At 45.9% G+C, this 12,711-nt stretch overlaps 1 protein-coding gene across 2 annotated transcripts in view; it reads right to left on the reverse strand.

The window, feature by feature from the left end:
- The window catches only part of LOC147750611 (chloride anion exchanger-like), a 334,851-nt gene that overhangs the window by 256,487 nt on the left and 65,653 nt on the right, over positions 1 to 12,711 (reverse strand). For both annotated transcript variants that reach the window (XM_086967201.1, XM_086967202.1), the window contains exon 3: positions 1,792 to 1,931. In XM_086967201.1, coding sequence (XP_086823327.1) covers positions 1,792 to 1,931 — 140 coding nt within the window. The remainder of the gene's footprint in view (positions 1 to 1,791; positions 1,932 to 12,711) is intronic.

A 12,711-nucleotide genomic window follows, 5' to 3' on the forward strand; every position in this document is an offset into this window, starting at 1 on the left:
AAGCTAGATGATAGATATGTAGACTCAGCAGTTTACCTAGGAATAACAATTAATGCACAGCCAAGGGAAATCATCAATGATAACTTTTTGCCCTTACTTGATAAGATGAAACAGGACCTAAAAAGAATTGATACCCTTCATTTGTCAATCATAGGTAGGGTCAATGTCATCAAAATGACAATGTTCCCGAAGATCCTATACAAATTCAGATCTATCCCCTTTAAAGTAGATGACATATTGATCAAGGAAATGGAGACAGTCTTCATGAACTTTGTTTGGCAATATGGTAAGGTGAGGAGATCAATTAAATATATGTCTCTCCCCCAAGAAAAGGGTGGGTTAGGAATTCCTAATCTTAGGTTCTACAATTGGTCTTGCCTTCTGACAGAAATGGCTATACTCTTTTTTCCCGATACTAGGCCACATAGCCACGGAGATATCCCACCTATCTATCAGCTGGCTCTAGGGAGTGAAGCACACGGGGTATTGTTAAGGAAATACGATAAACGTTTTTATAAGACAACAGGCTATAAAATTTTGGAAGATATCTGGGGGTTATGGTCCTCTGTTCAGAAGAACCAGAGCATTCCAAAGTTTAACAAACACACTATACTCTGGAATTCAGGACTATTCCCACATCTAAGTAGAGATGGCCCATGGAGACACTGGGAAAGACAGGGAATTACGACATTAGGTCAAGTGATGACAAAGGATGTTCTGAAGCCCCTTGAACTTCTAAAGTCACGATATCTACTCCAAGGACATCATGAGTTCAAATATAAGCAGCTGGCCAATACAATAAAATCAAAAAGACCTAGAATAGACATATCAAAAGATTGTACAATACTAGACTATATGAAGGGAGGTGGCTGCAGAATCAGATCATTCTATGGGCTATTCTTGGAAACGCTTCCTGATGATATTCTTAAGACAGAGGCCACTTGGGCTGTTAAACTGAGAGATCCCGACATTGATCTGGATAAAGCTATCCTAATGGATAAAAGGTTCCTACGTTCCTCAAACCTAAGAGCACAGCACTTTAAGACTCACTTCAACTTATATTACACTCCGGCTAAATTGTATGAATGGGGAAAGAGGGAGGATAGTAATTGCCCTAGATGCGGTAATGGTCCGGCTGATCTTCTACATATGTTTTGTAGCTGTGGGAAACTAGGGACAATTAAAAATGAAATTGAAAAGTTCCTAGAGGGGCTGCTAGCTGTCAAAATAGACCTATCCCCTACACTTGTAATAATTGGGTGTGACGCTAGACTGGGTTTAAGCACAGAATCCGAGGCACTTGTTTTTATAGCAATAGCTGTTCTTAGAATCTTAATTGCTGCCGCATGGAAGGATGTTGAGGCCCCAACCTTCCAAATGTGGATGTGCAGGATGCTCGGGATTCATAACATCGAGTCAGAGCTATACGCTTTAAAGGGTGCGAAATCCAGGGAAATGGGGTTAAGGATTTGGGCGCCAGTGGCATCGTGGAGACAGCTAAAAAGTGGGGGCCCATAACATCTAAAACATTTAACGAAGCCATTACTAGCGTATTTTATTTTTATTTTTTTTCTACCCCATGTTATGCCAGCTGAGTCTTTTACTATTACTATGTCTATTTATCTTCGTGTCTGTATATTTATAATCTTGTATTAATACTTACTGTTTTGTATAGAGTACATTATATTGTCATGAATTTTCAATAATAAATAAAAAAATAAAAAAAAACACTTACTCTTTGTTAAGTGAATATGGTAGCAGCTGAAAACTGTTGCATTAAAAAAAGATTACCTTGCAAGACAGCCACGAGCCCAGTGCTGAGGCCTGAGACAATATCACTGAGTAACCATTCCTTCACTCGGTAGCCCCGCATCCATGAGAAAACTGGAAAAAGGGTTAGGGCGACGTGCTTGGCTTTTTGGCGGGAACAGCTGAAAATAATTCAAAGGAAAAGTTTAGTCAACAAAGGGTTCCCAGCGGCTGAATCTAAAGTTAATTTCGTGTTTCTGCAGTAAAACCAATTGATTTCTCATGTCTTTGCAGCAGTTACCTACCAGCCTCTGTCTACAGGTACAACCCCAAATTCTTGGACAAACTGACATTCCACCTCCAGAACAAAGCAAAGAAAATTGTGATTTTTACTTATGGAGCAACAGACCTTATTTCAAAACAGCAACAGACATTACTGAGAATATGCAACCACTTTGATTTCCGCAGATAGTTGTAGGACACACACAGGTTAACACATGCTTGACCTTATCTTCAGCTATAACTTTGGAACCTCTCACATAGCAGTGCATGCTCAAACATGTTCATATGATTCTTTCATCTCTATTAGCCCTATCAACATCACATTCAAGCCCATCCCCACCATGCTATCAACATCCCTACATACATATTTCTATGTACAACAGAGTCAACGCCATGCAATTTGTCTTAACTGACACTGCCTCTCAGTTGAACAATGTGTACCTAAATATAACAGAGACCTTAGACATTATTGCTCCTGTCAAATCCCACAAACCAAACTATGCATCAAAACACTCAGGTGAACTATCTGAAAAGAGGTGCGTCAAACACAACCAAGTCATGGACCATAGAAGACACAACTTATGATAAGATACACACACATTGAAAGAGTTATTGCACATCTAAAATGAACTGGCTAACCTTGATAGGCTGAACAGCCACCTCAGTTCATCCCAAAACACTTTGGAGACCAAATGGAGTTTTTAAATTCCAAGGGCTTGATTTAGGCTTTGGCAGATGTGTTACTCCATAACAAGAGATGGATATCCTGCCTCCTGCATTACAAGTGCATTATATTATTTCCTATGCAGTTTATAATAAGGTGGACGTGATATGCGTCACGTTGTGATGAAGTAACCAGCTCACCAAACTCCAATTCAGACCTGAAATGTCCTATATTCTAAATTCAAAAACTCCCAAAGCCATCTCCAGTATACTACACTACAACCGTCCCCTTCTGAACCTATTTCTCTACCTCAGCTATTAGGAGCATTCAGTTGTTTTAAACTCCTGGAGATTGATGAAACACAATAAACACAGCCACTAAAACAAAAGCGTTCAGTGCGCACATGGGCCCATGGTCAGCCATGCGCCATAAACAACTCCTCCTAACCTCGTTTTATATGCTAAAATATGATAAACACCTTCCCCAGATTAGGAACCGTACCCGTCCCTTTATAGTATGCTATTAACTCCCCACTTATAAAAATAGGCCAGACACAGAGCCGAAGATTCTTGCAATCTCCACTCTACCTTTCCCTCAGGCAGATTCTGGAAAAGTAATTGATGACAGAGCTCCAAGACTACATGGAACTAAATCATCTCCTTGGAGTCCACCTGTACAGGCCTATGAGAAATACCAAAATAGCCATGACAGATATTAGGAAGGAGCTCCTTGTCCCACTGGATGATGACAAGAAATTAGCCCTTAAAGTCCTCAACCTGTTGACTAACATTCTATGACACTGTTGAGAACACAATACTGCAGATCAGTCTATAAGAATGACAGAAGTAATGCACCTGCCCTTTTCTGGCTCCTATACTCAGTCGCGGCCGGTAGTGGGAGTACCTGCTGGGCGGTTAGGTGGGGAGGGGCAGGGTGGGGGGTAGTAATGTATGGATTACGGACCTTAACAGGTAAGTAAACATATAAATAAATAAAACGAATTTCGTTGCGCGCACTGCATCACCAAAAGCGATGCAGTGCGCGCAACGAAATGCGTTTTATTTATTTATATGTTTACTTACCTGTTAAGGTCCGTAATCCAAACATTACTACCCCCCATCCTGCCCCTCCCCCTCCCCACGTCACCTCCCGGCAGGTACTCCCGCTACCGGCCGCGGCTGCCTATGCTACCTTTCGACCTGCAGTCAAACATTTAGGACTGGGAAAAGTGCATCACTCATACGTCTGAATTGTGTGGTGTCCCACAAGAGTTATCCTACCCTACCTCCTGTTCAGTATCGGAGTATGGCCTTTGGCACACCTTCTCAAGCAGTATCAAGTACATTTTTAAATGTACGCAGAGGAAACACAAATCCATTCCTAGCTAGACAATGATCTAAATAAAGATGCAGACATCACCTCTTGCCTGGCCAACATTCTCAACTGGATAAATCAGAGCTTCCTCTCTGTCAATAGAACTAAGACTGTGATCATCGTAATGAGAGAATGTATAAACCTGTCTTGCTACCATTTGACTAACTAGAAACCTTGAACCTCTTCCTTTTCCACCCCAAGGCCATGGATCTTGAGATACTCTTGTACTTTGAATTGCTGTTCAAACACAAATCTACTCAGAGATCAAACCACGGTCCACCACCACCAGCAACAGGCCGCACGAAGAAGCTGGAACAAGATCACAGCCGACCAACTCGCCGCATCCCTGAGCCAGCACCCTCCCGCCAGCTCAGCGAACCCCAGCCAAGCCGCCGACAACCTCACGAAATGGATCTACACCTGCGAAGACGAAGTCGCCCCTCTGAGGACCCCGCCCAGCAGACCCGGAAGCAAGAAGGCCCCGTGGTTCACCGACGAACTCAAGAGCTCCAAGAAGTACTGCCGTGCCCTCGAGAAAGCCTGGAGAAGAGACCCAACACAGGACAACATGACCACCCTCAAGCTCGCCACCCGAAAGCACCATCAACTGATCCGCGCCACCAAGAAAACAGCATTCAAGGACCGGCTGGACAACAACGCACACAACAGCAAGGAACTCTTCAACATCGTGAGAGAGCTCTCCAACCCCAACGCCGGAACCAACAACATCACCCCATCGCAAGACCTCTGCAACTCCCTCGCCTCCTACTTCCACAACAAGATCGCTGACATACACAACAGCTTCAGCACACAAACAACGCTCCCCACGACCACACCAACGCCCCCCACCACCACCCTCAACGCCTGGACACCGATCAACCTCGAAGACACCATCCGCACGATGAACTCCATCCACTCCGGATCTCCAACCGACCCCTGCCCTCACCACGTCTTCAACAAGGCCGACGCTGTCATCGCACCCCACCTGCGGGACATTATCAACACCTCCTTCGACACCGCCACCTTTCCTGAGAGCTGGAAGCACGCCGAACTCAGCGCTCTACTATAGAAACCAACGGCGGACCCCACCGAACTCAAGAACTACCGCCCCATCTCGCTCCTCCCGTTTCCAGCCAAAGTCATCGAGAAGACCGTCAACAAGCAACTGGCAGCCTTCCTCGAGACGACTGGATCCCTCGACCCATCTCAGTCAGGCTTCCGGGCCAACCACAGCACCGAGACCGCCCTCATCGCTGCCACCGACGACATCCGAACCCTGCTGGACAACGGAGAAACAGCGGCCCTCATCCTCCTGGACCTCTCCGTGGCATTCTACACTGTCTGCCACCGCACCCTAGTGCAGCGCCTCAGCAACGTCGGAATCGAGGAGAAAGCACTGGAATGGATCATCTCCTTCCTCGCCGGAAGGACACAGAGAGTCCGCCTGCCCCCATTCAGATCAGAAGCCACGGAAGTCATCTGCGGCGTCCCTCAGGGATCCTCGATTGAGCCCCACCCACTTCAATGTCTGCATGAGCCCCCTTGCAGCCATCGCACGCCAACACAACCTGAACATCATCTCCTACGCCGATGACACCCAGCTGATCCTCTCCCTGACCAACGACCCCGCCACTGCCAGAGCCAACCTACACGAAGGGATGAAAGACGTGGCCGAGTGGATGACGACCAGCCGCCTGAAACTGAACACAGACAAGACGGAAGTCCTCATCCTGGGCTCCTCACCCTCCGCCTGGGACGACTTCTGGTGGCCCCCCGCCCTGGGCAACGCACCCAAACCGACAGACCACGCACGCAACCTGGGCTTCATCCTGGACTCCTCCCTCTCCATGACCAGACAAGTCAACGCCGTCTCCTCGTCCTGTTTCAACATCCTGCGCATGCTACGTAAGATCTTTCGGTGGATCCCCACCGAGACCAGGAAACGGTCACCCAGGCCCTCGTCACCAGCTGACTGGACTACGGCAACGCCCTCTACGCCGGAATCACCGCCAAGCTCCAGAAGAGACTCCAGCGGATCCAGAATGCCTTGGCGAGACTCATCCTCGACGTCCCCAGACGAAGCCACATCTCCAGACACCTGAGAGACCTGCACTGGCTCCCGATCAACAAAAGAATCACCTTCCGGCTCCTCACCCACGCACACAAAGCCCTACACAACCAAGGCCCGACCTACCTCAACAGCCGCCTCAACTTCTACGCTCCCAAACGCCACCTCCGCTCGACCAGTCACGCCCTCGCCGCCGTCCCCCGCATCCGCAGAGCGACAACAGGAGGAAGGTCCTTCTCCCACCTGGCCGCCAAGACTTGGAACTCCCTCCCGACATACCTACGCCTGACCCAAGACCACCTCTCCTTCAGGAAGAAGCTCAAGACCTGGCTGTTCGAGCAGTAGCGGACCCCCCCCCCCCCCCAAGCGCCTTGAGACCCTCCGGGTAAGTAGTGCGCGATATAAATGCCTATGATTGATTGATTGAGTCAAAGGCATGTGTCTCCAGCCGTCACTACCTCATATAATCCTCCCTCTACCCCAATCTGATCCTTGGTTCGTACTATCAAGAACCCTCATTATCATTCACTTATTCTTTACTAACATTATATGTACACTGTTCTGATCAAATCACTCATCAGATTACAAAGCGTACAAGACCAGATAGCCACATTCCTTAGCCTTTGTAAATAGGACCACCATAAGCCTGCTCTGAAGGCTTTTTTTCTAGCTACCTGGTGAAGCAAGGATTACATTCAAGGTGTCCCTAGAGCATTCTGTGAACAAGATTCCAAATACTTCCAGAAACTAGTAAGTCCACACTACAGTGGTACTACATGTATCCAGGGTATGTAAATTAAATGCTACTAGTCGGCCTGTAGCACTTATTGCACTACCCACTTTAGTAGCCCTTTAGACATTTCTCAGGCCAGTGATGGCAGCCAGTCTGCAGTTTAAACTGCCATTTCGACTTGACAAAATAAACCTTTTACCAGAACTAAACATTTTTCTTTAATACAGTTAAGTCAGCCACAGGGCAGGCCGTATAGAGCCCATGGGGCAGAGTGCAGTGTATTTAAAAAATTGGACATGTCCTTTTAACTTTTACATGTCCTGGTATTGAAAAACTCTTAAATTCGTTTTTCACTACTGCAAGGCCCATCTCTTCCATAGGATAACACTGGGTTACTATTACATTTAATAAGTGATGACTTAAAATCGGTAGGAGGAAGGAATGTCAAGTTTAGTGCCTAAAGAATTGTATTTTATAATCCTCTTTAATGGTGAATTTAGACTTTAAGTCAAAATTCTGAAAAGGCTACTTTTAGAAAGTTGACATTTTCTCATCCCATCCAATTGGTGCCCGCAGTGTGTATCCAGGGTCACATGACTATGTTTAGCTGGCAGTTAGTTTTTGTGTATTGCTCCCAGAAGTGAGGGAATATGTGTTGGTCAGATGGGCCATCTCTGAATTGATGGGGGGCAAAGGTGTCACCTACCAGCTTTGCACATCACAAACCCTCTGCCTGAGAACATTTACAAAGGGTTTGACACCAGTCTTTGTTTGCCCCCAAACAAGCTGGGGCGAGGGCAGGGAGGTAGAAAATTTCAGATTCCTCTTGGGGTGGAAATCTCCAGAACCTTCTTCTACTTCAAAGCTGTGACAACTATAAATATTATACCCTCAAACCCAACTCTTCAGTACACCTCTGGACTTGTGGAAGACTCAGAAGGGATGCTGTGTTGCTCTATTGCAGGAAGGACTGCTACTCTGCTGCCTAAGTGAAAAGGACTGGACCTGCATCTTGAACCAAGGACCACCAGAGTGACTCCAAGGGCTAGTCGGCTGGCCTCCTGATCAGAGCCTCAGGGACAGAAAAAGCCCCAACCACTTTGAACCCAACACCTGGACTCTGTCTGCTATGAGTCTTGCCCTCCAAGGGTGCCACCCCAGTCCAGCACCCTTGGAAGTGGGCCTGAGGTGCCTTGCCAGCCAAGCTATTGTCCTTTGGCATCCCCGACGCAGCACAGTACATCGCCTTGCAGCCTCGCATCAGAACCACCGCTGGTTGACACATCCCGACACAGGACCATGCAGTGCTTCAGAACTGCCATTGTGCGATGCCTCCTCAACGGAGGACCTCACATTGCAGCCCCACAACTCCTTGGAAGCGCCACTGCACAACGCATCCTTGTTGCAGGATCTCGCATCGCTGCCCCACAGCTCCCCAGAATCACTACTTTGCAACAATTCCTTGATGCAGGACCTTGCATCATAGCCCTCATCTCATTGGAACCGCCACTGTGTGATGTATCCTCAACGCAGGATTTTGCAACACTCCGCAACCAGGACTTAAGGTACTTTTTTCAGCGTCCCTTTAATTGATACCTGCATCCGGTCTATGCTCCATTGTGGTCGGCCTGAACTTGAGACTTTGTCCCAGTCCGGTGCAACCAGCTAACTGCAGGTGGCGCTTTGTTCTTTTGGTCACTATTTTCACTTAAATTTAAAAAAATTCCACACCTCCGGTTCTACTAACTGATTTTTTTTTGTTTTGGTCTAAAATAGTTAATACATTTTACTCTAGTTTTCTAAATTGGTATGGGGTTTTTCTTATGTCTTGTTTTCACTTTATTACTGATTGAGGTACTGCATAAATACTTTTACACATTTCCTCTATGCTATGCCTGACTACTTAGTTCCAAGCTACCAGAGGGTTAAGCACATGTTAATTTGGGGCGTGCTTGTGACTTCACTGACACAAATTGTGGAGGTTTCATCCCCCTTCACCATTAATAAAATTTCCTACAGATAGTTACCATGGTAGTTTGCAACCAAAATTCACACTGATGTGTGGGGAGGTACGTGTTGGGAAATGCAGGCAACTATCTCCCGATCTATAATTAACTTCGCAACAGGGATCCTACCACCATACTTATAATGTTTTTCTGAAATGTTGTCCTCCTGCCCTCGAAAAAATATTCAATATTTTTATTGTTGACCCTCACACACCCTATTGGTGTAATGCTTCATCATTAGTCAGTGGTGCGGAGTCTGTTGCTTATCAATTGTTATAACGCAGGACATAAAACAAACATCGAAAGGTGAGTCTGGCCTACTTGTTGCTATGCTCCAGATAGAGAAGCATATGCTGGTATCTGTTTTCTTCAAAATCTTAACGGTGCAAGAGGACAAAGGAACATTAAAAACAAATAAAAAAAATAATGAATCTTAGCTACTGATTGTGAGTAGAAGGATTGTGTGGATGTAGCTCATTCCTTTAATGCATGCATCGACATGCTAGTTCCATGCATGCTCATTCACACAGAAAAAGTGTGCCCATGTTCCCTAATGTTTAGTTGCGGTCACACTATACAGACAGCACAAAATATCTTACTTTCCTCATGCATCGCAATGCAATAGGGGCAAATATCTCATCCCTTTACATCCATGTTATTGTACTTACTCAGCAATACAGACAAACATGCATAAGGTGATCACTGCGATGTGTATTCCGGGTATCACTACAAACGTTATGCGCGTAGCACTTTGTGAGGTCAAACAGCCTAATTCATGAAGCTGAAATCGGCTCGCAAAGAGCCAGATTCTGAGAATCTGGCCCTTTGCGAGTGAGATTTTTGCATTTGAGATTCATCATCCCAAATGCAAAAATCGGTAATTGCGTTTTCGCAAATTTGCGTTGGATTACATTTAAGGAATCTCTATTTGAGATTCCTTAAATGCAATTCATCATCCATTTAAAAATTTGGAAATCGCAATTTCGGGCCGCTATTTACCGCGAGGTCAAACCTCGTGGTAAATAGCGATAACTCAGAAAAATGCTTTTAAAAGCATTTTTCTGAGTTGCATGTTGCACACACTCATGTCCTTTAGACATGTGTGTGTGCAACCCCTGTTCATATTAGCATTTAAGGGGTGCTACAGGGTGTCCTTTGGACACCCCTGGCACCCTTTCAATCGCTATCTTATTTGCGATTAGCTAATTGCTAATCGCAAATAAGGAATACTCCCCATTCATTCCTATGGGCCTTTTGGCCCATAGGAATGAATGGGGAGTTATTCCTTATTTGCGATTAGCAATTTGCTAATCGCAAATAAGGAATTAGTAGGAATCGCATTTTTTTTGCATATTCCTACATGAATCCCGTTTTGCGAGTCCTTAATAGCGATTCGCTATGAATCGCTATTAGGGGCTCGCAAAACGGGAGTATGATGAATCAGGCTGATAGTCAATAGCTCTTTTTGAGCTCTCACCCCACTAGGTGTATACTAACACTCTATATGGGCTTGTGTAAAACGTTCCTGTAGTCACACACTGGTGAAATGTAGACATAGACGTTAGTGCCCCCGTCGCTCACCTACTGTCCAAGATTTAGTGGACGTTCAGGAATTACCCATCTTACCACTCCAGCGGTTGCGTGTCGTAGTTAGCCTATAGTACCACCAAACATCCATGCTAATGGTTTCTCCTCACTGGTGGATGGGGCTATAAGGCTGCGGTGTGACAGAATGTAAATCATGGCATGAGGCCATCAAGGGTATTGTCTTGGAAATATAGTTGTTTTGCCGGGACTGTGGACTTCAATCTCTTGTGATTTAATGTGTGATCACTGTGAGTGGGCGGAGCCAAGTGGTATATGTACACCCCAAGCTATCTACTAACTTAGGTTTGTCATGAAGGTGATGTCTTGGACATGTAGTTGTTATGCTGAGACTACGGCTTCAATCTCTTGTGACATTAACACGCGATCACCGAGTGGGTGCAGCTAAGTGAGACATGCCCGCCCCAACCGATCTACTAACATAGGTTTGTCAGGAAGATGACAGAAAAGGGTAAACAATTTCTCTGTTGGAAGCATAACAGGACATGTGTGCAGAATCTTAATATAATCTTGCTACTACGGAGTTAATTACAATGTTCCCTTAAATCTTCTATCATTCACTTCCATGGGTTTATACTTCTATATCCTAGATCCTTGTGGTATATAGTCTGAGGCATGTGACTGTCATAAATGTATGTTGAACATGTGTGGTTAGCACATACAGTGCTCTGTAGTTGCAGTCAATGTCTTTGGTAACCATGCAGTTAATATATACTGAAGACCGTGGCCAGGGCCAGCCATAATGTTTTTGGTAAGAGAGGTGAAAAAGCCCAAGTAGGCCTCAACAATCCTCCCCTTCCCAACTTGTGCACCTGGGCCTCATCACAAATTCCCTGGATTTGTATCCAGTAACACTGATCCAGGAATTACCAATACCAGAATATCTGTAAGTTTAGAGTTACCAAGTTTCAACTGCCTGAGTCCACTGGTGAAACTTGAAAACTTGTAACCCTGATGGAGCCTGTGAGACTCATATTTGCCTGTAGGGACAGGAATTCCCCCTGTATGATTTATGAGTGTATACTCCTGCCCTGAGTGACCCAACTGCACTTGCATCTGTACTGGTATCCAGAATTTGTGTTAGCACACCAACCTAACTTGGCCTGTCCATGGTAAAGCCATGGAGCAGAACTTGTTCTGTGCCCTTGGGAGAGTACGACGTGTATCAGAGTTTATGACAACGGACTATTGTCCATGCCCTGGATTATTGACATGAAGCAGTGGTGGCAGGATATCAATGTTTGAGAAGTAAATAGTTCAGAGCACATCTTTTTTTGTTTAAAGAGTGAATGCAACCTACTGGTCCCATTGACCTAAAGTTCTGCTTAGATTTAACACCCAGACCCTTGTACCAACATACCATGTGCATGTTGAATGCATATATGCATGCATAGATGCATGATGGGTGTGTGGCACACCTATAGTACCTAGACTGTAGATTTGTCTATTTTCATTACTTAGAAGTGCCAGAAGGGAGGGAAACGCGATTAGGCACTCACCCGGACGGCCGCCATTTTGAGTGGGCCAAGGTGAGCGCTCTAGCGTTTTTTCCTCCCCAGACCTTCAAAAACCGGGCTGGCGCGTCCGCGCAGCCTTGATTGCTCCTGAGGCGTGAGCTGGGAGTTGCTTAAAACGACACGAAACTGCCACTGTTTTTTGCTAATTTTGCACAGGACATGTTTCCTGCTATATATATGAATTATCCCTGATTGTACTCGTTTTTTAAATTTTTTCGTAGCATGTTGCTTTTAGGCTCCTATCTGAGGACATAACTAGCGGGGAACCCAGGTCTCTATTTTCATTACTTTGAATTGCCAGAAGGGAGGAAAACGTGATCAGGCACTCACCCGGACGGCCGCCATTTTGAGTGGCCCAAGGTGAGCGCTCTAGCCTTTTTCCTCCCCAGACCTTCAAAAACCGGGCTGGCATGACCGCGCCGCCGGCGCGCCAAAGGCAAGCCCGTCTGTGCCCGTCCGCGCCAGGCCCGCGCCTAGCGCCATGACGCCTGGTTGGTGGCCCCCAAACAAGAAACAAGGGATAGCCTACGACCAGGAGGCTCTACTGGGCCTGGGTGGAGGATGGTGGACATATGGCTGTTTATGCCTAGAGTTCGATAAGGGAATGCAGGCCGGTGTTGAGGTATGCTCATCTTGTAACAGGACAATCCCTTAACTCCAGTCTGGGCAGTTGCTTTTATAAACAAGGAGACAGTCGAGGTTACAACGAAGAA

This window comes from Lissotriton vulgaris, chromosome 1_1, assembly GCF_964263255.1.
Source record: "Lissotriton vulgaris chromosome 1_1, aLisVul1.2, whole genome shotgun sequence".
Taxonomy (NCBI): Eukaryota; Metazoa; Chordata; class Amphibia; order Caudata; family Salamandridae; genus Lissotriton; species Lissotriton vulgaris.